This window comes from Cajanus cajan, chromosome 11 (genome assembly GCF_000230855.2).
Source record: "Cajanus cajan strain Asha chromosome 11, NIPB_CcT2T_4, whole genome shotgun sequence".
Lineage (NCBI taxonomy): Eukaryota > Viridiplantae > Streptophyta > Magnoliopsida > Fabales > Fabaceae > Cajanus > Cajanus cajan.
Window position 1 is genome coordinate 6,392,642 of NC_138527.1, and position 24,250 is coordinate 6,416,891.

Here is a 24,250-nt window from a genome sequence, read left to right on the forward strand (position 1 = left end):
ATGATAAAACTCATTCAATATCGGCCAGAAAACACTGGCTAAAAAATTAATCACGAGTTGTTTTAATTTCGATAATTAAGGCGAGAATGTCACTATTCGCTTAAGCATATATTGTTTTAATGGCGTTTCTCATTTTATTTAACGAAAGAAGACAGTTTTATCTAACATCATTTAATTTGTATCTAGCTTATATTTTCTATGACAAGCTTGAAGGGGCACAGCAGAAGAACACTTGCCCCTCTATGAATGAATTCTATCTTTTAGCACAGCAACTAAATAAAACAGGTAGAAAACTATGACATTTAAAACTGGAGTCAATTAAAACTTAAAACAATCGAAATGCAAACACAGATATACCGTTCCTCAACAAAAAATAGTAAAGCACGGAAGCAACAAAATATGTAAGTAACAGTCACAGTTCCTAAAACATCCATAAAAACAAAACTGGCAAATCAAGCATCCACCCTTTCCTCCTCCAAGATTAGAGTCTTTCCTGTTGGTTTTGCCAAGAGATCAGTGTACTCTTGGAACGGAGATTTGGAAAAGCGAGTTTCCTTCCAGAACTCTGGTGTCAGGAAACCGTATGTTTTCATCAAGCAGTCAAAAGTAGCCTGTCAAAAAATACAAAGCATCATTATGGTTGGATACTAAAACAACATTCAAGCAATTCTTGCACATAGATACACAAGTGAACCATGATGCATTCTGAATGCCTACAATTGCAAAAAGAAAAAAAAAAACATAGGCGTAGGCTAACACTTACATTGAGTGACTGTTCAAAAAGGTATTAGAAATTATGCCAAGTGATCTTCCAAATATTGGAATTGGTACTAAACTTCACTATTATACATTAAGTTATAAGTAATCGATATCCAATATTCCAAAGATTACTCAAACAATTTTATTACTTAAAACGTAAGAGAACAATAATACTTATTCCAAATTACCCACCTTACATAGTGCCTTCAAAGTCACAAACATAGGCAAAAGGTAGAATTATACATACTTCCAGGTGGCCCAATTATATCAATAAGACATCCTCTCAAGATTGAAGTGAGTACAAAAGAACATTGTGCATTTATTTCAAAACATTCATACCAATATCAATAATGGATAATCCAAAAAATTCAAACAACAAACGAATTATTCCATTAAACCATGTTAATCCAAAACACACTTGTGAACCAAAAAAAAAGACCATCACACACACTTCCACCAGACACACACTAGTATACAACAAATGTACATTTTACAATAACAAGTCACATAAAAAATAAAATTGTAAACCACATAAGGGTTTGAAATTGGACTCCGCAATTGCAACTCTGACAAAATGATTTTTATTTTCACAATTTCAATAATCACATTGCATAGCATGAACTCATAAAACCCAAACAATTAAAATTTAAAACAAAATTGAGATGAAAAGCAGAAACCTTAACGAAGTTGCCGAGGGTCTTGGTGGATCCTCTGGAGGAAGTAAAGACATCTTCGATCCCAGCGAACTGAAGCACCTTCTTGGGAACCCTAGCGGCCACGATTCCCGAACCCCGAGGAGCGGGAACCATCCTAACGGTAACGGAGCCGCACTTGCCCGTAACCTTGCAGGGAACGGTGTGGGGCTTGCCGATCTTGTTCCCCCAGTAACCCCTCCTGACGGGGATAACGGAAAGCTTGGCCAGAATAATGGCGCCGCGGATGGCGGTGGCGACCTCCTTGCTGCACTTGACGCCGAGACCGACGTGGCCGTTACCGTCGCCGACGACGACGAAGGCCTTGAAGCGGGTGCGCTGGCCGGCGCGGGTCTGCTTCTGGACGGGCGTGATCTTCATGACCTCGTCCTTGAGGGTGGGGCCCACGAGGGTGTCAATGATCTGGTGCTCCTTGATGGGGAGCGAGTGGAGGTAGATCTGTTCAAGGCTTCGGATTTTCCCCTCTTTCACCAGACGGCCTAGTTTCGTCACTGGGACCCACTTCTCCTCCTCCTCGCGCCTCGGCCCGCGCCGCCTCCCGCGCCCGCGGTCACCGCCACGTCCGCGCCCGCCGAAGCCGCGACCGAAGCCGCCGCGATCACCGCCTCCGCGCTCTGCCATTTTGTGTTTAGAGAGAGAGAGAGAGAGAGAGAAATGAAGTGCGGCGCTTGGAGTAAACGAGAGTTGAAGGGTAAGGATGAGGTTTGTGTGTGTTTTTTAGGGTTTATGTGGAGACTAACGTGGGACTGGGAAGGAACAAAGGAGTGGGATTGGTTAGTAAAAATATTTTGGCCCAACTATTTATTTTTAGAATTTAATTTAATTTTATTATTTTTAAAAAAAATTTAATTTGATTTTTTAATTTTAAAAATATTTAAAATTTTTATATGATCTAAATTCACACTCATAATATTAATAAAATTAGATGAAATATTAAATCTCTTTTAAAAATTAAAAAATTAAATTAAATATTTTATAAAATTCAATAAAAATTTATCTAATATTTTTTGTCTAGATAAACTTATTTTAACGAGATTAAGAATAAAAATAAATTAAGTATTTGAAACTAAAAAATGAAGAATTAACTAATAAAAGAAATTATTAAATAAGTAAAAATAATTTAAATTTATCTAAATACAAAAATGTTGTATAATTTTGTTTAATTTAGTTCCTTTATTTATGGAATCTTTAATTTGGTCCCACTATTTCTAAATGATTCAATTTCGTCTCTTAATTTTTAAAAGATATTTAATGTTTTTTTCGGTTTGATTTCATTAATTTCATTAGTGTCAATTTAGATAAAAGAATAACATTAAACATTTTTAAAAAATTGAAATACTAAATTGAATCATTTAAAAATAGTGTGATTAAGAAAACAATGGAGACTAAATTTTTAATTTAGTCTGAAAATGATTTTAAAGTCATGTCGATCTTCTGATCAGTTAAGATTTTATGTTAATAAGTCAAAGATCAAAATGGTGAGTCCTTTATTAAATTACACTTGATTTATATTAATTTTTTTAAAAAAAAATACTTACATCATATATATTTATATCTATAAATTTTAATAAAATTTATACCATGCTTTAAAAAATCTCTAAAAAATTATAGTTAATACAATAGTGATAGAAAAATTAAATTATAGACTAATCACATAAATTAATACATAATTTAAATTAAAAATATATTATATAAATTATTTGAGTGAATTATATGACAATTTAGCAAGTTGGTTTAGTAGTCATTGAGGTGTTAAATAATTACACTCACTTAATCTATATATTAACTATATTTGGTTACCCATGCAATGCATGGTATATTTTGATAAGTTGTGTGATATAATATCTAAATTTTTCTTATATACAATAATAGTTATCATATAAATTAGATTAATTTTTATATAGTACAACTCGTTAAAACTATATTTAAATTATGATAATCATTATTTAATTTTTTTATTAAATGATTTATTTGTAAAATAAATTATATTTATTAATAACAATAGTAATCTTCTAGGTGGGCTTTTACCGTTAGACATTAAGTGTTTCTTCTCCATTGATCTTCTTTCATGACTTCAAAAACATCAAAACAAATTTCAAATGGAGAAGGAAGAAGTGTTGAGGTGGCATCTCCTTCAAGTAAAAGATAAGTCAAGAAGTGAGGTTCTCTTACCACAAGGAGGAGTTTTATCAATGAAAGAACTTAAGGAGTCACACTCTCATGAGAGAACTCTAAGACTTTTGGAGAAAAGAAAACTTAATTTCTTATTCATCAACTCAAAAGTGACTTACAGACACATGGAGATGCTTATATATAGAGTTTGTCAGAGTTCTTATATGCCTAAAAGTCTCACATTGTTTAGGAATCGAAGCAAAGGATAGTTTATATACACCATCCTCCTTTAACCCATCAAGACACTTTTTTAAGGACAAAATCGTAATGATTCAACAAGTATCAAAGTGGACAATATCTCAGATATGGTGACCCTAATGATGTCATAAAACTTACAATCAGAACATTGGTGCTAAAAGGAGCACTCAACCCATTTTTGGCCCTTAGCCTCGACTTGGGAGTAGGCATGGCAATCTAACCCGCCCCTGTGGGTACCCGCCCCGATTTGGATGGGGGAAAACCCGTGTTTATCAGGTTCGGGTTCGGGTTCGGGTTTTCCCCGATTGATAAAATCGGGGCAGGGGCGGGGGCGGGGATGTTAATACCCACCCCGCCCCCGCCCTACACCCGCCCCCGTCCCCGCCCCGCTTAATAATATAATTAAAAAATTATTTTTATATATATATAAACCAAAATTATAAATATTTATATGTAAAAAATTATATTATTTTAGTTTTCTTTTATTTTTTTTAAAATTGTTCATATTTATTTAAAAGAAAAAAAGAAGAAAAAAAATAGGAGCGGGGGCGGGGCGGGGAAACCCGAACCCCGCCAGGGGCGGGAATGGGGACCCAGATTTTATCCCTGGCAGGTATCGGGGGCGGGGGCGGGGAACGTAAAACCCGCCCCCGCCCCGCCCCGTTGCCATGCCTACTTGGGAGTTTGTTCTAGTATGTTTAAAAGTCTTACATCACTTAGAAATTGAGACTAAGGGTAGTTAGTAAACACCCTCCTCCCTTAACCCATAAAGGCACCTTTTTAAGGGCAAAGTCATGATGGCCCAACAAGTGCCAAAAGCGGACAATACCTCATACATGATGACTTTAACAATGTTAGCGCATTTACGATCGAAACATTATTGTTCTTGTATGCGTAAAACTCCCACATCTCTTAGAAATTGAGGCTAAGGGTAGTTTATAAATGTATTCCATCCTTAACCTACCAAAACCCATTTTCAAGGACAAAACACTAATAGTTCAACAAGGAAGGTCTAAAAGGAAGGTCTAGTCCACTCATACCCCTCAGCCTCGATCGGGGGGTTTGTTTCAATATTTCCTAAAAGTCTCACATCGCATAGGTATCAAGGCTAAGGATAATTTACAAATATCCTTCTACCTTAACCCACTGAGATGCCTTTTCAAGGTCAAAATTGTGACAACTCAGCGAATGCCAAAGTGGACAATACCTTGGACACGATAACCCTAATAATGTCAGCGAACTTATAGTCAAAACAATTAGCTTGTGGTACAAGTTAATCTAACCAAACTTAAGTTAGCTTGTATTCAATCCAACTAACTATGGTTTCAAAAATTTGAAAATCAACTTTGAATTTCAAATAATAGGCATGTAGAGAAAAGATAAACACTAGAAAGAGGTCAATAATGTGTATCAAAAACTTGCACTTTTTCGTGGTGAAGTAATAATGTTAGTTAGGTGGAGTGCGAAGAGAAGTCAGACAAAACACTAAAAAAATTTATAATGATTTGTCTCAACCACTGAAACGACGTCCAATTCTCAATCCTACTAGATTGAGTTCCACTATCTTTAAACAAAGATACTAGTATTCTTTAAACAAGTCACTTTTAGCTTAGTCCTAAGTATTCTTTGACTTGCCTCTTTAAGCAACTACCCAAGTATTCTTTTCACAACAAGCTTCTCCAAGCTTAACAACCAAGTATTCTTTTTTAGATAAGCCTCTCCAAACTCAACCAAATGTTATTTTATAGATAAGTCTCTCTAGGCTCAACCTTATAATAATGGTTATAAAGGTTACAAAGATGTTGTTACGTCTCACTAAGACGTTATACAACCAAATAGTGCAATATGATTTTTACAAGAAATAATGAAGTTTATAGACAAGTATAATTTACAATGTATATCTTCGTGTATTTGTCTTTTATCTCTAAATCTTTTTTAACTTCAAAACTTTTTTATAGTAGCTTTAGAGAATATGACCGTTGCAACACTTTGAGTCTAGTTCATAAGTTTGTTTCATTTGTCTTCAATGTATTTCCTTGTGATAGAGGTAACCACTGACTCATTTAATACAAATATTAAATTCATTTCACTAAATAGTACCTTTTATTTGATCAAGAAAGCTACTTATCATTTTTTCATACCAACCAAAGCTTGTAGAAGCAATGTCAACGCAAAGCAACAAAAACAATGCCTTTATCTGCTTTTCTCCATGATTTCAGGGATGGATCTTCATCTTTGGTTTTGACAGAAAATGTGATCTTATTCTCTTTAACAGATTTGTGATTTCCAAGATGACTTTCTAGTTCGATCTTTTAAGGAATAAAACTTTCAAATGAATTTTGTTGTTAGTTGCAATAAATGATGAATATTTAATGTATATGAGACAAATTGTATGCTTCATATGGTTCACATCATCTTACAAATGATATATGTCTTACACTTTATCTAATAAACATTTTTTAAGATATTTTCTCTTGTAAAATATTTCATTTGTTAACATTAAAATTGCAACACCTTGAGATTTTTCTTATAATAATACTAATTAATTAGGGAGATGATAATGATTTTATTTTATTTTATGATTAATAGTTTTTATTTTATACATTTTAATAGATTTAATCAGTTAGGGGAGTATTAAACTAATTAAGATAAGAGGGGAAGTTTAGAGAAACAAAAGTGATATATTAGAAGAAAAGGGAGAAAGGGGAAGATTATTATTCATTTTTTATTTTTCACCTTCTTTGACGTCGTGTGCTCTAAAGAAGACGCATTTGGAGAACAACGAGAAAGAATCATCGGAGAGGAGCCAAAGGCATAGATCTAATACTTTGCATCACTTTATGTAAGAGGGGAGTGAGAACACTCATTTCTGGGGATTGGGTGTATGCATGAAGGGTAGAGGGATTGACCATAATCCCATAAATTTTTTATTTGATGAAATGTTGTGTGCGTTTGATGTAATTTGTCAAGTAGATTCCACATATGTATTATATCTTATGATTAGATGTTTTAGAGTAATTAATTAAATGTTCTGTAGAAAGGGATTAGAACCCTAAAGGAGAAGAATTTGATGAATTTTAGGGGTAAAAGTTGTAGACGCTAAAATTTGTGAATTTTTTGGATGAAAAACGTGTTTTGAGTGATTATAACTTGTATGATTGATTTAGGTAATGTTTGCTTCAAGATTTTGTTATGATGTTGATGTGTTTGGATGTTAGATCGCACGCGACGCGAGGCTCAAGTACCCAAAGTCAGGCGTGCCTTGATGCGTATGAAGGCACTACCCAGACGTACTGGCACCAGGTTTGGAAATGCCCACGCCGGGCGTGAAGTGCCCAGAGTGCTCTCTGTCTTGACTTATAGTCGGGCGCAACTTTATTAAGCTAGGTGCAAGATGGATATGTGCTCTCTATCTCAACTTAAAGTTAGACTTGCTTCTTTTTAAGTCGAGCTTGAATTAAGCCGGACTTGTTTTCTTTATGTTGAGCTTGAATTAAGCCGGGGGTGGATTTATTAAGTTAGGTGTGAGTTGACTAGAATGCTCTTTGTCTCGACTTAAAGTCGGGCGTGGGTTCCCAAGCCTGACATAGATTGTTAGGAGACTTTTATGATATTTTAAATGATGGTATGATGATGTTAATGATTAATTATGTAGTGATGAATATGTATATATGCATTTATGCCTGATGTATGATGATTTTTTTCTTGGTGGATGACATTTGAAGTGGAAAAATATAGATGTTGATGAATGATGAATTATAAGATGCTCATGATGTATTGATATAAAAGCAATTATATGGTTGTGACATGCATCATATTTGCATAATTTTGTGATTTTGGTGTGAACCTATTTCTGTGATTCTAGTGGGAACCTATTGGTGTTTTAGTGGGAACACTTCTATGTTGGTAGCCTAAGATTAACTTGGGACTTAGGTACCAATTGTATATTCTCGATGATGCTGGTCGGGTATCCCATGCATTTAGACGTAGGTGCACATTGCATTGTATTTATGTGTATGTGTTTTGTGAATGGCATTGATGATGTTTATAATAGAAGTACAAGTATTAAAAGTTGTTATTATATTTGTTTGTCGTGAAGGGATGGGATGCCAAGGGTTGCGACCCATTTCCTATAGAGCAAGATTGTTCTCACTCCCTATTTGTTTGTTGGTATGTTTTGTATGTTTTGGGGATGAGGATCCTCAGTCTTAGGAGGAGCAGGGAGAAATCTAGGTGCGTGCGGAAAACTCTGATGTTAATGTAACATCGAGGATTTGGAGTAGTTAGGAAATGTTAAATGTTTTGGTTTTAGTTCAAGTACATTTAAGTTTTAATTTTTATTTAATCTTCAAATGATTCGGTTACTTTCTTTATAACTTTAATGAGGATGATTTTAGATTTTACGAACTAGGTATATTTTTAATTGATATCTCTTTTGGGGGTAAATGAGTGTCACAAAAATTCCCAATCTTGAGGGATTTAGATCGTCTTTTGACTTAACAAGAACTATTCTCACTAGATCTAGAACATCCAATGAAAGTTATACATGGCATGGATGATGTGATAGGGGGTGTGATAGTAAGAAAGGGTGTGTAGAAGCAAACATGCAAAAGGTGACTAGTGTGTGAAATGTGTGATGTAACGACCCGCCTTAGGCCGTCACATCAACAACCAATATTGTTAGTCATGTAGCCTCGTGTAACTTAAGAGGAGGGTGAATTAAGTTATATAATTTTTCTTCTCTTTATTAGTTTTTCTAACTTCTTTCTTATAAAATCAATATCATAAACAATTTGTACGTAATGATGCAAAAAACTTCACAACAAAATTAAAAGTATAGGGATAGAGAATTGCAAACTTGATTTTATACTGGTTCGGCCAACCTTGCCTACATCCAGTCCTCAAGTCACCCACTTGAGATTTTTCACTATGCTTGTAACCTTTACAAGACTCAAATTCTCCAACACCTAGGAATTCTCTTTCCTCGTGTTGAGAATCATAGACCACCAAGGAGAACAACAATTTCCCCTTTACAGATCAATAGAAAAGATGAATGAAGTAGAACAACTCTCTTTGAAGAGCGGATTTTACACTTTGTTGATCTAGTAGAACTCTTTAGATAATATTTGCAAATGATTTTTGGCCAAGTGATTGTAAAGATAATTTTTCACAATTGAGTTCGTAACCTTTTTCTGAAAAATTATTGGTATTTATAGATGATTGTTTCATAGGTCATGACTTTTCATGAAGAGTTATGACTTTCTAAAATATTTCAGAAAATTGCCTCTGGTAATCGATTACAAGACTTGGTAATCAATTACAACGGTTTAGTTTCAAAAGATTGGAACGTTGCAAAATTTAAATTCAAAATTTGAAGTTTATATCTTCTGGTAATCGATTACAGGGAATGGGTAATCGATTACCAGAGTACGTTTCAAATTTGAACATATGAGTATCCATTCTCTGGTAATCGATTACATGTACTGGTAATCGATTACCAGATTGTTAAAACTGAGGATTTGAAAAACTTCTATTTTCAAAAACTTATTTAAAAAATTATATTTGGGTTTTCTTTGAAATTCTTTATTTTAAATGGCCAAGAACTTTATGCAATATTTCTAAAGATTTCTTTTTACATATTAAGCTAGGTTGACAAGACTTATCTAAAAAAATTTTTGAGACTTTTGTTTCTTGATCACCTTGCTTTAACTTGACCTCTTGTTTTCTTTAACTTCTTTGGCATCATCAAAATCCTTTACATACGTTCTTCCACATTCTCCCCCTTTTTGATGATGACAACATACTGTAAATAGAAAGAAATAAAAAAAAAAACAGTGTATATCGATCACTCCCCCTTAGTCTCCCCCTTAATAAATCATTGTTTGATGTTAATTTTATTTTATAAAAAAATTTGATCATAAATAAATTATCCCTTTTTCTTCTTTCTTTTCCTCTCCCCCTTTGGCAACATCAAAAGGAATGAGACAATATATAAAAAATATAGAATGAGATAAACAAACACCATTCAGAACCAAAAGTCAAATATGTCCCTATACAAAATAGTCAGAGTCAAGCAACCAGAATTACCCTAGAACATACTAATCAAAAGTTCAGAAATGGACTAAAAATAGCTCAAAACAGAAGGTAGACTAAGAGGACAACTATCAGAAACACAGGCAACTAGCTACTCAGAAGGGCGTCTAAGAGATTTTACTTCCTCCTCAAGACGAGTCATGCGAGTGTCAAGAGAATCAAAACGTTCACCAACATAGAACCGGAGATCTCTAATGCATACATATTCTATGATAATAAGAATCCATAACCAATGTATACAATCTATACCAAATGCATACATATTCCACATCCAAACCAAAGTCACACCACTATATAATCCCATGAAGTACCCAACACATCCAAATCAAATGTTGACTTCAACACATCCAAACCAAGTGTTGAATTCGTGAACATGTCACCTGCCCATGTCACACACCTAACCTCTCATGGAAAATATACAGTTGGGTTACGTCATCACGTAACCCTGGTGATCGCGACCACTTCATCCATCAGTATGACTCGGCCTTGCCCTCATACCGATAGCAAATAGAATACTTAGAAGAGTACTTTAGAATCCACCTAACATCTGAAGTGGTTTATTATATAATCTTTGGAAAAGTTCCATATTGGAATCCTCACCATGGGACTCCCAAATTCCATATTTTCCCAAAGATTATATCCTGATCTCACCAAGAGATCTCCCAATCCATACCATAACCTTACTCCTCTAAGTCCTATTAGCTTTTCAAACTAAACACAGATAGCATATTCCATAATTACATAAAAAAAATTCCATAACCATGCCAAATTACTCAATATAACAACATAAAAAATTAAACACCCAAAACAACTCTCAACTTAACCAAATCACCCTTTGTGAAATGGCAATCTTCACATAAAACATCATATTAAGAGTTATACTACTCCTATAATTCTCCTACTTATCTCATATGAAATATAAGAAGATTTCCTACAACTCTTATGAAGACATCAAGTCCTAATTCCATCATCTACTTTGTTAAAAATTCTAAAAATCGCAACAGCTATAACAAATGCTGACAACTTGACCCCTATTCACTAAAACAGTCATATCTGGAGTTCTAGACCTCCCTTTTGGGTGATTCCAACGCCATTGGAAAGTTAACATCCAAGGCTACAACTTTCATGAAGACTTAAAGACCAACATACTCACGCCCGGTGCACTAATATCCCGCCCGGCTCAAAACTCAAACAGAGACCTACAGAGGTCTCAACGCCCAGCGCAATTATCCTACGCTTGGCGCAATTCCAGACAGAGACTCCCAATGAGTCTCCACGCCCGGCGTACTCAGATCACGTGTGGTGTAATATCAACAACCAAAACACAAGGACCACGTCTGATAGTGCGCCCGACATGGTTCTCCCCACGCTCGGCGTGATTCACCCAGGGATTCCCATTTCAAATTACGCCTGGAGCAACTAGCCTCGTGCCCGGCATGATTTGGCAATGGTGGTCCTTGACGAATTCACGCCCAATGCGAAGAACTGTGCCTGATGCATTTACAACCAGAAATCCTCGAAAACCTCAAAAATTCCTTCCTAACATGAACCCAGTCCAAAATACACAAGTTTGAACCATTACAAAGCATAAACACTATCCAAAAACAATATATTAAGCAATGAAATCAAGTCTTAACCACTAATTCGGGGAAATCATGGAGAAACCCCAACCAAAACCCTTTCCCCTCAATCCATCTTTAATCAGGCATAAATCATGGAATCAATGTGATATTTCAAATCCATACATACTAGATTAAGTCTTATAAGTTCTACTCTTACCTTAGAAATTTCATAAATGTAATATGATGAGGTTTTCGCAAACACACCATTTGGCAAGTGAACCAAGTTTCGAAGTAGTATTCAAATATCGTCCTCAGAGATTTGAGTGTTTAGTAATTCTTGCTCTAATGATTTAAATGAAAATGTTGTTATGATTGCAACTGAGTGAAGATAGGGTAGAACTACACAATAAACTAAGAGTAGTAAAGACAATAGTTAAGAAACAAGGATTGGTTCAGAAGCACTTGCTAACTCATAGATCTTCTTAAAATACATGCGATTCTAATTCCATTATTTCCACGTTCATTAAGTAATCCAACAAGATTCCTCAAGGTTGAATCCTAAAGTCATTAAGCTCAAAACATGATTCCTCTATGTTTTGAGTTTAACACTTCGCATTAAGAACAATGACTTGAACAATGTGACTAACCAAATCAAGTATATTCCTAGAACAAGAAATGATTAGGTACGAGATTCAGTTCGGGTTTTTGAAGACGTTTTCCAACTGGGTTCAAAAACCAAAAATCATACAACGGGTGATCAAGCCGATATAAGCATTAAGAGAAGAAGAAGAGTTAGTAGTTACATCCAACCAATCCTTAAGGAGTTTAGCCACACATGGCCATTACAGGATCAAAGAGTGAAAAGAAGAAATTACAAAGTAAAGGATGAAGAAATGGAGTTGATCTTCGTTCCCAAAGGATTTAGCTTCCAAATCTTTGTTCTCCCTTCGTTCTTTCCTCTTCACGTGCTCTTCTCTCTGTTTTTCTCCCTCTGGTACGTGATGTTCTGTTTTGTGCCTTTTCCCCCTTTTATATGAGCTCTAAAACAGGGCACAAAGTGATTTTTTTAACTCCACCGCTGTCGCTGTAGAACCACAGCTATGGTTGTGGAGAGTCCTTCAAGATGAAGCAACTCCTGGCGCTGCAGCTGTAGCTCCACATCCATGGCTGTGAAAACTCCTTCATGATTAAGAAACTCCCTGAGCTGTAGCTGTGAAACCACAGCTATGGCTGTGAGTCTCTGTGGCTTTCCTTGATCTCCCAAGCCTCAACGCTCAAGCTTTGGACCTGCAGCTTTAGCTTCAAGTCTCTGGAACCAAAAATGAGCATTCCAGATTTCCACAACTATAGCTGCAGAACCACAGCTATAGCTGCAAGTTTCTGGCCTTCAAAATTTCTCCCCAGATTTCCACAGCTATAGCTCCAGAACCACAGCTATGGCTGTGGAAATCTGTCTTCTCAATTTTCCTACAAAAAATGGAGGGAAAACATTAGGATTTTGCTACTACTCTTCTACCCTTTTAGTATACTTTGATTCTTCCAATTTAAGGGCAAAATAACATATATAAATATCTACAAATACCAAAAAGAGTACCAAAAGTTGAGTGCAAATCATACATAAAAGACACTCAACATAATATTTGGACAAAACCCTCAAATCCCAACTCAAACTTTAATCCCCCTTTTCAAGGCTTTAGAGGCCAAATCTCTTAAAATTCCAGTTGTGAAGATTGATCCTAGCTTGATAAACTTCCTAAATATGTCCTCAACTTCCTTTCGGATCAGAGCCTCTCTCTCTACTTCCTCTCTCTAAAAATTGTCTCTGTTTGACAAACGAGACCCTCCGGTCCTAAGTCCCTATATATAGTCATTTTCCAAAATTTCCAAATTTCAACCTTATTCACCTCAAATATTCTATTCCTTGAAGTATTTCAACTCCCTAAGCTCTAAAACAACCTCAAATTCACTCAGAAAGACCAGATTTATCTTATGTTCTTATCCTTCAATTTCCTACCCATCCTATTCCTTTCCATACAATACTCACAACTCACCACCATATGAAATGCAACATGTATCAGCTCACAAACAAACATCACTTTCAGATACATATGCTTGGAATAATGAGTTGCATGCCATAATACTTCACTTAACTAAGATGAGAAGGAAGGTGATCAGTCTTCTTCCCTCTTAGTACCAATTCAGTATAGTGGTGTACAATGCATCATTCACCACATTCATGATACACATGCCTATATAAACCTCTCATCTCATACTACAAAATCACTACTATGTCCAAACAACTAATCAAAACCACATAATTATACAACATGCACAAAGATAAGTACATTTCAAATTCACACCTCCATAATCCAATCCAAATCCATATATACAACATATACATACTTACATACATACATATATATAATATAAAGTATATCTATCAAATAGCTTGCTATTTCCATGGTGTTACATGTGACTAGGTAGGTGTTGTGTGAAGCTAGTGAGTGATTGTAGATTGATGGAAGTGGACGTCCACTTCATGGAGAAAAATTTTGCACTTTCTTGGCCCAAACAAGCCTAATAAACACATTTTTAAAATACAAGTTGCACCCCCTCCTAAAATACTAAATACACCCCTAAGGGGATAAATCACAACGAAGAAATTTCTAATCTAAATAACAAAAAAATACAAGGTCAAAAATTAAAAGAAAATATTTTCAAATAAGAAATGGACTATAAAAAATAACCCAAAGCTCAACATGAGTTTGGATTCTTCCTTCATGCCTAGCCTACTTCTCTTTATTCTTTTTGGACTTGATCCTTGGACATGATTTCATTAAACCCATTATGCGATTAACACCTTAGCCATTAATAACAAGAACATCACTCAATTGAAATATAAATTTAATTAAAATATTACAATGGAATGATACTACAATATTTTTAAAAAATAATTAAATCATTAAAGTTTTAAATATTTAAATTAAATCAAATTAATGATTATATATATATATACACACAAAAACACGTATACAATGACAAACTCAATAAATATTTTAAAAAAAATTAAAATTTAGATAGAAATTAATAAGAGAAATGTAAATGTAATATAACATAAAATAATTTTCTTATAAGAATAATGTTTTGAGCTGGAAATTATGTGCAAAAAAATCATGATCAAAGTTATCACTTTATTTATAAAGGAATTGACCTGATGAGAAGGAGTTGAATTTGCTTATCCAACAATTAGGGCTATAAATGAATCGAGTTGGCTCAAGCTCAGTTCATCTCAACTACTTGATAACATTTGGCTCAACTTGCAGCTTGATTCGAGATTGACATGAACCTATTTTTTTCGTTTGAGTTTAGTTCAAGTCGCATGAACCAAAACTCATTTTTTTTTAACCTTATACATTTCAAAATTTTAATTTAATAATGGATTTTAGATAAAATGATTGTTTATTTTTTAAAATACAAAACAACTTATTCTATTATATTTGCAAGGTTACAAGGTATGATTTCAAAGAAACATAATTACAACCACAATCTGTATAAAACTACTCCACCTTACATTGAATAATAGAAACCCTAATCGATAAGCATGAGATTTTAAAGTGTTCACTTTTTTTATTATTTATGTCCAAAAGCATTACTCAATATATATAGTTTGTCTTCAAGCAAAATCTAAAGTGATATCTCATGGACTCTACACACCTCTTTCCACAACTAGCTCCCTTTGGGTTAACATTAGTATGGATTTTGCGCTTGGTCTCTGATAGACCAATTTTTGTATATCTTTTTATGCATTATTTTTTGTTTATTTGATTTTTATTAGTATCATATTATGATATATTAGCTTTGATTTGTTTTAGTAAGTCATTTTGGTCTTGTAAATTTTAGTTAATTTTTGTAATTTTTTCTACTTTGATATTGTTTCTTGTGCAGACCATATCTAGAGCTCCCAAGATTGGATTTAGACGTTCTCGGTGTCCTTAGAAAGATAAGAGAGAGTTCTACAACTTTTATGTTGGGAGAAAAGGTCAGTTCGAATGTTAAGTGGCCAAAAAATGCATTGCAATATTACAATCCTACATAGTATTTTTTTATATTTTTAAAATGTAATGTTGAGATTTGTTTAGTGATGTAGTCAGTTGATTTAGTGGACCAGGCCTTGTAAATATTCATTTAGAGTTATTTTCTCTATAAATTTCTCTAAATTCTCTTTCTTTCTCTCTCTTTTAGAATTTTCTCTTTACATTTTTCAACATGAAGGAACTACAACATCTTGATCAATATGTGTGACTAATCTATTCATTCAGTTTGAGATTTCATGAATTACGGTAAAATTCAAGTTCCCCATCTATTTTTACCGTATGAATTCTTTGTCTTCTTCTCCGTTCTAGATCTATTTTTTTATTCTTTATGATTATGAATTTTGTTTTAATAGACCAGTATTAGATTTGAAGGTTAATTTTGGATACAGATCTATATTTAGATCTAAACCTAAAATAAACTAAATCGTCTAAATCAAGCAATTGCATTTCATGTTTTTATGAAATTCAATAGATCTACATTTAGATTATGTTCGTATTGATTTAGGTTGATTGAATTTGAATTATAATTTGAACTATGAAGATTTTATCATAACGATTGAAATCTTAAATCGATGTAATTTTTAATTGAATTTTTTTTATGTGTTTGTAATATTCTAATTTCTCTTTGCTTTTCATAAAAATTCCCTTCATAGTTTTGTGATAATTTTGGATCCAATTAGTTTGTGTCTCCAAGAAGAATGACCTAAGTTATTTCCTATATTACAAATCTGAGATAAATTTAGTAGTTTTTTTTATAGTGATTTGGCAATGCTATCAATCTCCTAAGAATCTAAAGGGGCTTTGATTTTATCTTTGTGGTTGTGGATCATTTTAACAAAATGGTCCATTTTATATCATGTCACAAAGTAATTGATGCTAGTTATATTTCTAAATTGTTCTTTAAGGAAGTTGTTAGGTTGCATGATCTACCCAAAACTATTGTATCAAATAGAGATATGAAGGTCCTTAGCCACTTCTTGAGGACACTTTGAGAGAGACTAGACACAAAGCTTGTTTATTCCATTATTTTTCATCCTCAAACTGATGGACAAATTAAAGTAGTAAATAAATATGTATCTACACTTCTAAAGGTTCTTTTAAAGGATAATAAAAGTCTTGAGATAATTATCTATCTCATATAAAATTTGCTTATAATAAAGTTTGCTTATAATAAAGCGATCCACAATACCACTAATCTTTCTCCCTTTAAGATTATTTATGATTTCAACCCTCTAACACCTCTTGATCTACTTCCATTCCCAGATACTATTTCCGAATAATTTTCATAGCGTAATCAATAAACTTACAATTGTAAATAAAATAAGAATAGGTTTTATTATCATGTAGTAACATTTTTAACATTGTCTTTAATCGTTCAGGGATTTTTTTTTTAGCATAGTTAGTGTTCGGTCCATTAATAAACCAGATATATCACAACTGATTTTACAGAAATAAAAGGATTAATTTAACACGATCAAAAGGGGGGGTAAAAAACCCTATGATTACTCAACCAGTAGCAAATGAAACAATCACGTTCCCATCAGAAAACCAATAAACAATCCATAAATTGGACAAAGTGAATCTAACAAAGGACGAAATAATGCTAGGTTGGATACAGTCGCTAACTTATTCATCAATAAATACTCTATATATATCTTTTCTCTACAAAAACCGCTAATCTAAACAACGAATCAAAATCCGGCGAGCTCGGAAGTAAACTGTTTCTTGTCTTTAAATTATATATACATATTACACAACAGCTTGGAAACACCCGATTGGTAGGCTTTTCACTTTTCTGTCACACTTGTTCGTTTCCCTTGAGAATATTGTACTTGCAGAGAGGACAAGTTGCATTCATCTTCAGCCATTTCACTATGCATGAAGAATGGAAATGGTGGTTGCAGGGAAGAGCATGGAGCTCTGCTCCATCCTCGTATGAACACAGGCATATGCAGCACTCCTGAAAAGCAAAATCAGCAAATAAAAATAAAATAGACTCCTGAAAATTATATTAGCAGACCATTTTTTACGGTCCAATGAAGTATTCTATGTAGGGTGTTTTTTTCTAATGAAGGAAATCCTTTATTTCTAAAGGAACATATAAAAGCTGGATTCTTCCAATAATAAAAATAATAATACCAACACAAAGCAACATACTAGAAGGGCTCAGGCCAACACCCAACTAGGTTCCCCCTTTCAAGAATAGATTACAAAAGGCTAAATTGTTATTTTAGTCTCCCGATAATACTCTATCAACAATTTTTTGGTCCCCTAATTTTTAATTCAGTAATTTTAGTCCTCTAATTTTATAATACCTACAATTTTGAACCCCTCACTGAATGTTTATTTGTTGATTGTTAAAATTATAATGTTTATGACCTCAAATTAAATAGATGGCATGACAATTAACATTAATAATATTTAACCTAAATTACACTTTTAGCTCCCAATTTTATCCTATTTTTCATTTTACCGCTTTTAAGAGATAAAAATAGAAAATAAAAGTAAAATTTAGACTAAATACTATTAGATATTATTTGTCATATCATCTACTTAATGTAGAACTATAACCAACATTATAAATTACAGATAGACATTTAGTGATAGGATCAAAATTATAAATTGTACAAATTTGAAGACTAAGATAGCATATTTAAAAAATTGGAAGATCAAAAATTGCGAATTAGATATTATAAGAGACAAGAAAGCAATTTAACCGTTTATAAATTCTTATTAAAACCATCTACAATAATGAATAGCACCTAATAACAGCCTTCTTTGCTAACCTTTTTGTTTACTATCCACCCCTATATATTAAACACATACAACTATCTTGGGCAGAACATTTTAAGGTTTTATCTTTAGTACAAGTGATTTTAGGTGTTTTCCTTCGACAAGAAGGTTTTTAAGAATTCTTTTAATTCTTTATCTATTTCAATTTTTATGTATCATTTATTTATAAATTAAATTTTAATATTTTTAAAAAATTATCAATAATTAAAAATAAATTTTCACTATATAAATTATTTATCATAAATCTAAAATATAATTTATATATTAAAATTTACTTTATTATAAATTTTAATTATATAATAATAATTTAACCTATGCAATGTAGAAGTTAAAATTCTAGTTATTATTTACTTGTTGACCTCATCTTTAATAAGTAGCAAAGTCCACTTCTTTCCTCCCCTCCTTTACAGCCAAAAGAACTCAGAAACGGGTGAAGAAGTATGATCAAAGCAGGTAAAGATATGCCTTTTTTCTATTTACTTTAAGTGAGATCTAGTTGAATGCTTCATGGTACTTTAAGAATAAAATGCTGATATTGCTTTCAATTTTCTCAGACTTCTTTCATAGAACGTGCGATGATGAATAATTATTTTCTTTCATATAAATCATTTTTTTATCCCAGGTACAAGGCTGTAACACCTCTTCATAAATTCTAAACTAAACATATTAAATTTTTAAAAAATTATAATAATACTACAAGTCCAGATGTAGATTTTTTTGGTACATAGTCCAGAACTTCAGATGCTGTTTAAATCAAACTTTGAACCTCTATAAATTATTTCCCAAAATTCTAAAAAGACGAGGATTTTAGTTATAAGCTCAAAAATGTGGACCACATTAAGCATCCATGAAACTACTATTTGAAGTTGGCAATGGCAATTTCGTACTTAGATGTAGATATTGCATTTCTTATTTTCTCCCCCATGGTTAACCAGATTCACAGTATGAATCTGTGCATTGACCGAAATATAGAATCCGAGAAACAACAATTTCTATTTCATTGAAGTGATGAACATGACTGAAATAAATTGCATTTTAAGAAGAGCATACCGCATCCTCGGGTAAAAGTGTCCGTTCATTTGCCAAGTAAGCGCTGCTGGTTTCTATGGGAACCATTGATCCAGCTCCGCCACTAGGCTTGTCCTCATTGCTTAATATTTGAAATCTATATTTTGGAAGTAAGCTAAGATCTGCTTCTGATGCGCCTTCCTATGTTATCCAGAAACAATAGGAGAAATATTAGAAGGTTCACAAATTTGAAATATTTTAGTCAGTCAAAAATATTTTATATTCATACCTGTCCTGCCACAGCATAGAGAATAGCAATGATGCAGGGCAAACAACAACAAAGAGCAATGCCAATCAAGCAGGCCAAGACAACACAAAAGATGGCAAAAAACACATCAAATGCCAGAAAGACAACAGCCAACCTGTACAATTACAAAAACAGATATACTTTGTCATTAATGTCCGCCAAAATTCAACAAACAATTTACCAATAACATATTTTACACAAATAAAAAAGAAATTCTTCCTCAGTTCTATTGAAACTATAAATTTAAAGAAAATGGACTTTCAGGCTTTAGAGATTTAAAATAATTAATTGGACTTTATATCACATTTCAAGCTTTGAGAACATCAAATCAAAAAGTGAGTACAATTGGTCCCTAACATACTAGGACGAATATGTGATAGAACTGGCACAGAGAAAAGAAAATGATTGAAAGAAGGAGAATCTTCATTGATTATGCTCCAATTCACCATTATATGAGTGGCACTTGAATAGGTGTGAAGAACACAACTTAGTCAAAGATTCTTCAAGTGGCTTGTCACTCCCAGCTAATTTTCTTATCGAGAAGTACTAACAACATACCCTCTAACATATTCCTGCTAACATACTCTCTCTTATTAGTTAAAATTCATTTAAAATTACAAAGTCATGAGCTTCATTAAATAGTACTTGGAGACTAATATACTACCCTCTCCAAGTTTCATCTTTTCCTTTTATACTATTCTGATAATTAACAGCTACCCAATCAGGGGTCAGATTCTTTCCTGGACTCCAGAGCAGGTGTTTTTAAGCACCAGGTTGCCCTCTTTTATAATCAATCAAGTGGAACACATGGCTAAATTTTAGCCACTAGCTGCTAAGGGAGCTAGTAACCTCTTAAAAACAAGCAGTAGCAAAGGAATCTCCCTCCATCCTTCTGTTATTCAAAAGAAATAAATGAAAAACAACATGTCTTCACTCCCCACCCCCACAAAAAAAAAAAACGTTTAAAAAAAATTAAAAAAGAAAAGATGAAAACCGTTAACTGTGAAATATTATGTGTATATGTGAGTCTACATGTATAGTTAGATATCATAATATTAAAATTATTACACAAAAATTAGTTTTTGAAGTTTGAAATAAAGTCTTACCAGTACAATCGTGGGGCATCTTGCAGAAGTATATCACCACCAGAGACAACCCAGTAAAAGCCCACTATCCACCAGAGGAATGAAACTCCAGTATTTAATGATTCACATCGTTTAGTGAATCTGTTTTGTAAATGATTAAAATCAGTGTCAACCAATCTTAATTATATAGTACATTCTAAAGAAGTATCAAGAATAATATAATAAGCCAAACAACATATAATTATATAGCAGATACTACAGCAGATTAACATGCTTCAACAACCAGGGCATTAAGGATAAGAACAGACATCTTATTTCCTTTCCCATGAATATGATAGTACTGTCCTGAGGACTGTAGTTAGTCCTCATATTACAGTATACAATGTGAGGTACAGCTTCTGTGCCAAAAATGTCTGCAGAAGGATTCTATTTCCTGAAACCTAAATCAAAGCCATAAAGCCTTTCAATATTACCAGAAATATACTAACAATTTTTTTTATCAACTATCAAGACTAACCCTTATTTAGTCAACAACGTTATAGTGACTACAATTTATACCATTTCTTGACTACCCATGAGTCTTTTGAGGCTTAATAGAACATAAAAGCCTTCAGCAGAAAGAACAACTATTCCTCTATCACATATTAATTAGGTCCAAGGATGAATCTATCACGTAGTAATTAACTACAAGTCTACAACAATAAACAATTGCAAGAATACAGAAAAATTTATTCCAGAAGGCTGATATAAAGAGATAAAGGGGGAAATAACAAAAATTAATTGCAATCGTATCTGTAAACCTACAAGTAATAATTAGGTAACCTGCGAGAGGGAGGGAAGATCAAGGTGGGGCTGATGTGGGATAGAAGAAAACTCAGATAGTTATACCCATAATGTAAAGCAGCAAAATACTCACTCTAAAATCTAAAAAACCATGTATAGCATAGCACATTTACATTATGAAGAAAGGCAACATTCTATTAGCTATCTTGGTCACTCCTGTATCAATTAATCTTGAAAGAACTTAACTTTTATAAATATAACATGCTTTAATATCTTCAAGAAGTCCTTGACATAAAACCATCATTAAACAACTCTACTACAAACATACATTGTCAAGTGCAAACCCATAAATGACTTTATATCATACAAAACACAAACCAATCCAAAACTTGAGCAGAAATTAAATTAATGAATGAAACGTGGTAATAAGGATTGAACACTACACTACTGAATCAAAGAAGAGATACTCATACCACTCAATAAACCAAGTCCCCTTAACTCTTAAAACAATTAAAATATATATTCAATTTAAATACTGCCAGATGCCAATATTTAAAAAGTTAAACAAAGGGTTGCATTATCAAAGTCAAACCAGAGAAGACAGCTGAATAACCCTTCAGACAAAAGAAGCAGCATAAAGTCCTAACAGCAGCCCTCAATATCTGCCATATTTTTATCGTACTAAGGTTGCTCTAGCTAGTGGTGGCGTGTATGTGTCCAAAATTATGGACGCAGCCATATCATACCCAAATTCCTACAGTACAGGAACGGTGAGTTTTTGTATTTCAATGCAATGCTGGGTTCAAAAGCATTTATATTCAATACAATAATAAAAGCTAAATCCATGATCAATACACATGTTAGGGTCCTTTCTAGATTGTTGAAGACAATAACTAGTTTACCCTCACACCTATATACTTACTTTTGTCCACGCTGTGATATTAGACAAACACATACCCCGTTCATGGTCCCTTCACTCCTCCTGGTCAACCTAACCAATCAATGAAACCTTTTTCACATCTTTAGTTCACTACCTCTGGCAAACCACATTCTATTATCCATAGCCTCTTGATCATGACACTACAGTGCAATCAAGTCCAATCATATAACCCTTAATCATAATTCCAATGTACAACATTTGAAAAATCTCCTAGAATGCCCTTACTACAATCCTTAATTGGACCATAAGCACCAGTACATAAACACGACAAAAACACAAGACACAAAATATTAATCTGACCAAGTGCACCCTCAATTCATTCCCAGCAAAACCAACACAGCACAAAAGCAACTGCTCTTTTCCTCCACAATATAACACAAGCTCTAATTTCACCAAGGCTCGCCAGAACCCACAATTTCCATGAACAATCATACATATACAACAATTCATTCAATAATTTATACATCATTTTTTGCGTTTCTCTCTTTCTATCCCATCATTTATTAAATTTTAAATTTCCCTCTCTTTCTCTCTTTGTTGTACAAACTGTCGCACATGTGTCTTTCTCTCATGAAATCAAAAGTAAAAACCCTAACATCCAAAAATATAAATAAAATAAAAAAAAAGCAAGTCCAATAGTTCACTAATTAAAAACAGAAAAAATCAGCTCAACATGAACAGAATTGAATAGAACTGAACGCACCTGGAGCGAGACGAGCTTCCAGAGCTCCCATCTCCGTCGTCGCTGCCGGCGTCGCTACCAGCGTCGCTCCCCACGTCCTGCGGCCTCTGGCCGCGGCGCGATTCCCGGCGGCTCCGGCGCCGGTACTCGAGCCACACGAGCAGCACGTGTACGAGGCACTGCAGCGCGTAGCCGATGATCCAGACGCGGATCGGCGTGTTCGGGCTCTCGTGGGTGGTGCAAGCTAGCATCGCCGCCGAGACGACGACGAAGGCCATGTTCCACGACATGTCGAGCGCCACCACCGGCTTGGAGTAGCCCCAGTCGGCGCGGCGCTCCTCGAGCTCGCGCGCCGCCGTCTCCCGCACGAGCATGGAGGGCCCGCGGCGGCCGACACGCCCGAGGAGGAGCGCAAGCGCGGGAGTCCGCGAGGTGTCGTGGCGGGGGCGGAGCAGCGGCGCGTGGGAGTCCAGCGCCTCCGTGGCGGCGGTTTGTGATGACATGGCGGATTGAGCCCTCTAGAGAGAGAAAGTGGGGGCGCGGTGCATTATTGAAACTGAAACAGTTCGATACAGCGAAGAGTTATGAATCGAAATAAATAATTTAAAAAAAAAAAAAAAAAAAAAAAAAAAAAAAAAGGAAAAAGGAGTTTTGGGGTGTGATGAGAATTTGAAGAGAGGAAAGGTAGATGAAGTGGTGGTTGGGAACGGTGAGGTAGTGCGGTTTTCGCAATTGCAATTCTACCAAGTGAAGGACGGATACCCTTTGCTCTACCATTGTTTTAAACTATGAAAGTTAGTTGTGGATCATTTAGTTTTGTTAATTTTAATTAAAAATTAAAGTTATTAAAAATGGAATATCAATAAGATAAAGATATTTTTTATATGATAAGGTTTGTTTATATTTACGTTCAATATTTGTGATATTACTTGTGTTTTTTTATTTAAAAAAATAAAAAAAATAAATCAAATTAGATGTCAATGTAATAAGATGTATTAAAAATTTATCTCATTAATTACTTTAAATAAAATATAAATTTCATTAATTAGTCACGTAAAAAT

The 24,250-nt window shown here is 34.0% G+C and overlaps 2 protein-coding genes across 2 annotated transcripts; both read right to left on the reverse strand.

The window, feature by feature from the left end:
- Nucleotides 1–273: 273 nt before the first annotated feature.
- LOC109790877 (uncharacterized) lies at nucleotides 274–2,216 on the reverse strand. The gene is made up of 2 exons (XM_020350126.3): nucleotides 1,437–2,216; nucleotides 274–611 (listed from the first exon to the last, which is right to left on the reverse strand). Exons 1-2 carry the CDS (start codon nucleotides 2,091–2,093, stop codon nucleotides 453–455), a joined length of 816 nt encoding a protein of 271 aa, XP_020205715.1. The 5' UTR covers nucleotides 2,094–2,216; the 3' UTR covers nucleotides 274–452.
- Nucleotides 2,217–17,105: 14,889 nt separating this feature from the next.
- On the reverse strand, nucleotides 17,106–23,963 carry LOC109790878 (E3 ubiquitin protein ligase RIE1). Its single transcript, XM_020350127.3, has 5 exons — nucleotides 23,211–23,963; nucleotides 20,806–20,925; nucleotides 19,682–19,814; nucleotides 19,435–19,593; nucleotides 17,106–17,551 (listed from the first exon to the last, which is right to left on the reverse strand). The coding sequence occupies exons 1-5, from the start codon at nucleotides 23,690–23,692 to the stop codon at nucleotides 17,390–17,392; spliced, it is 1,056 nt and encodes a 351-aa protein (XP_020205716.1). The 5' UTR covers nucleotides 23,693–23,963; the 3' UTR covers nucleotides 17,106–17,389.
- Between the last annotated feature and the right edge of the window lie 287 nt (nucleotides 23,964–24,250).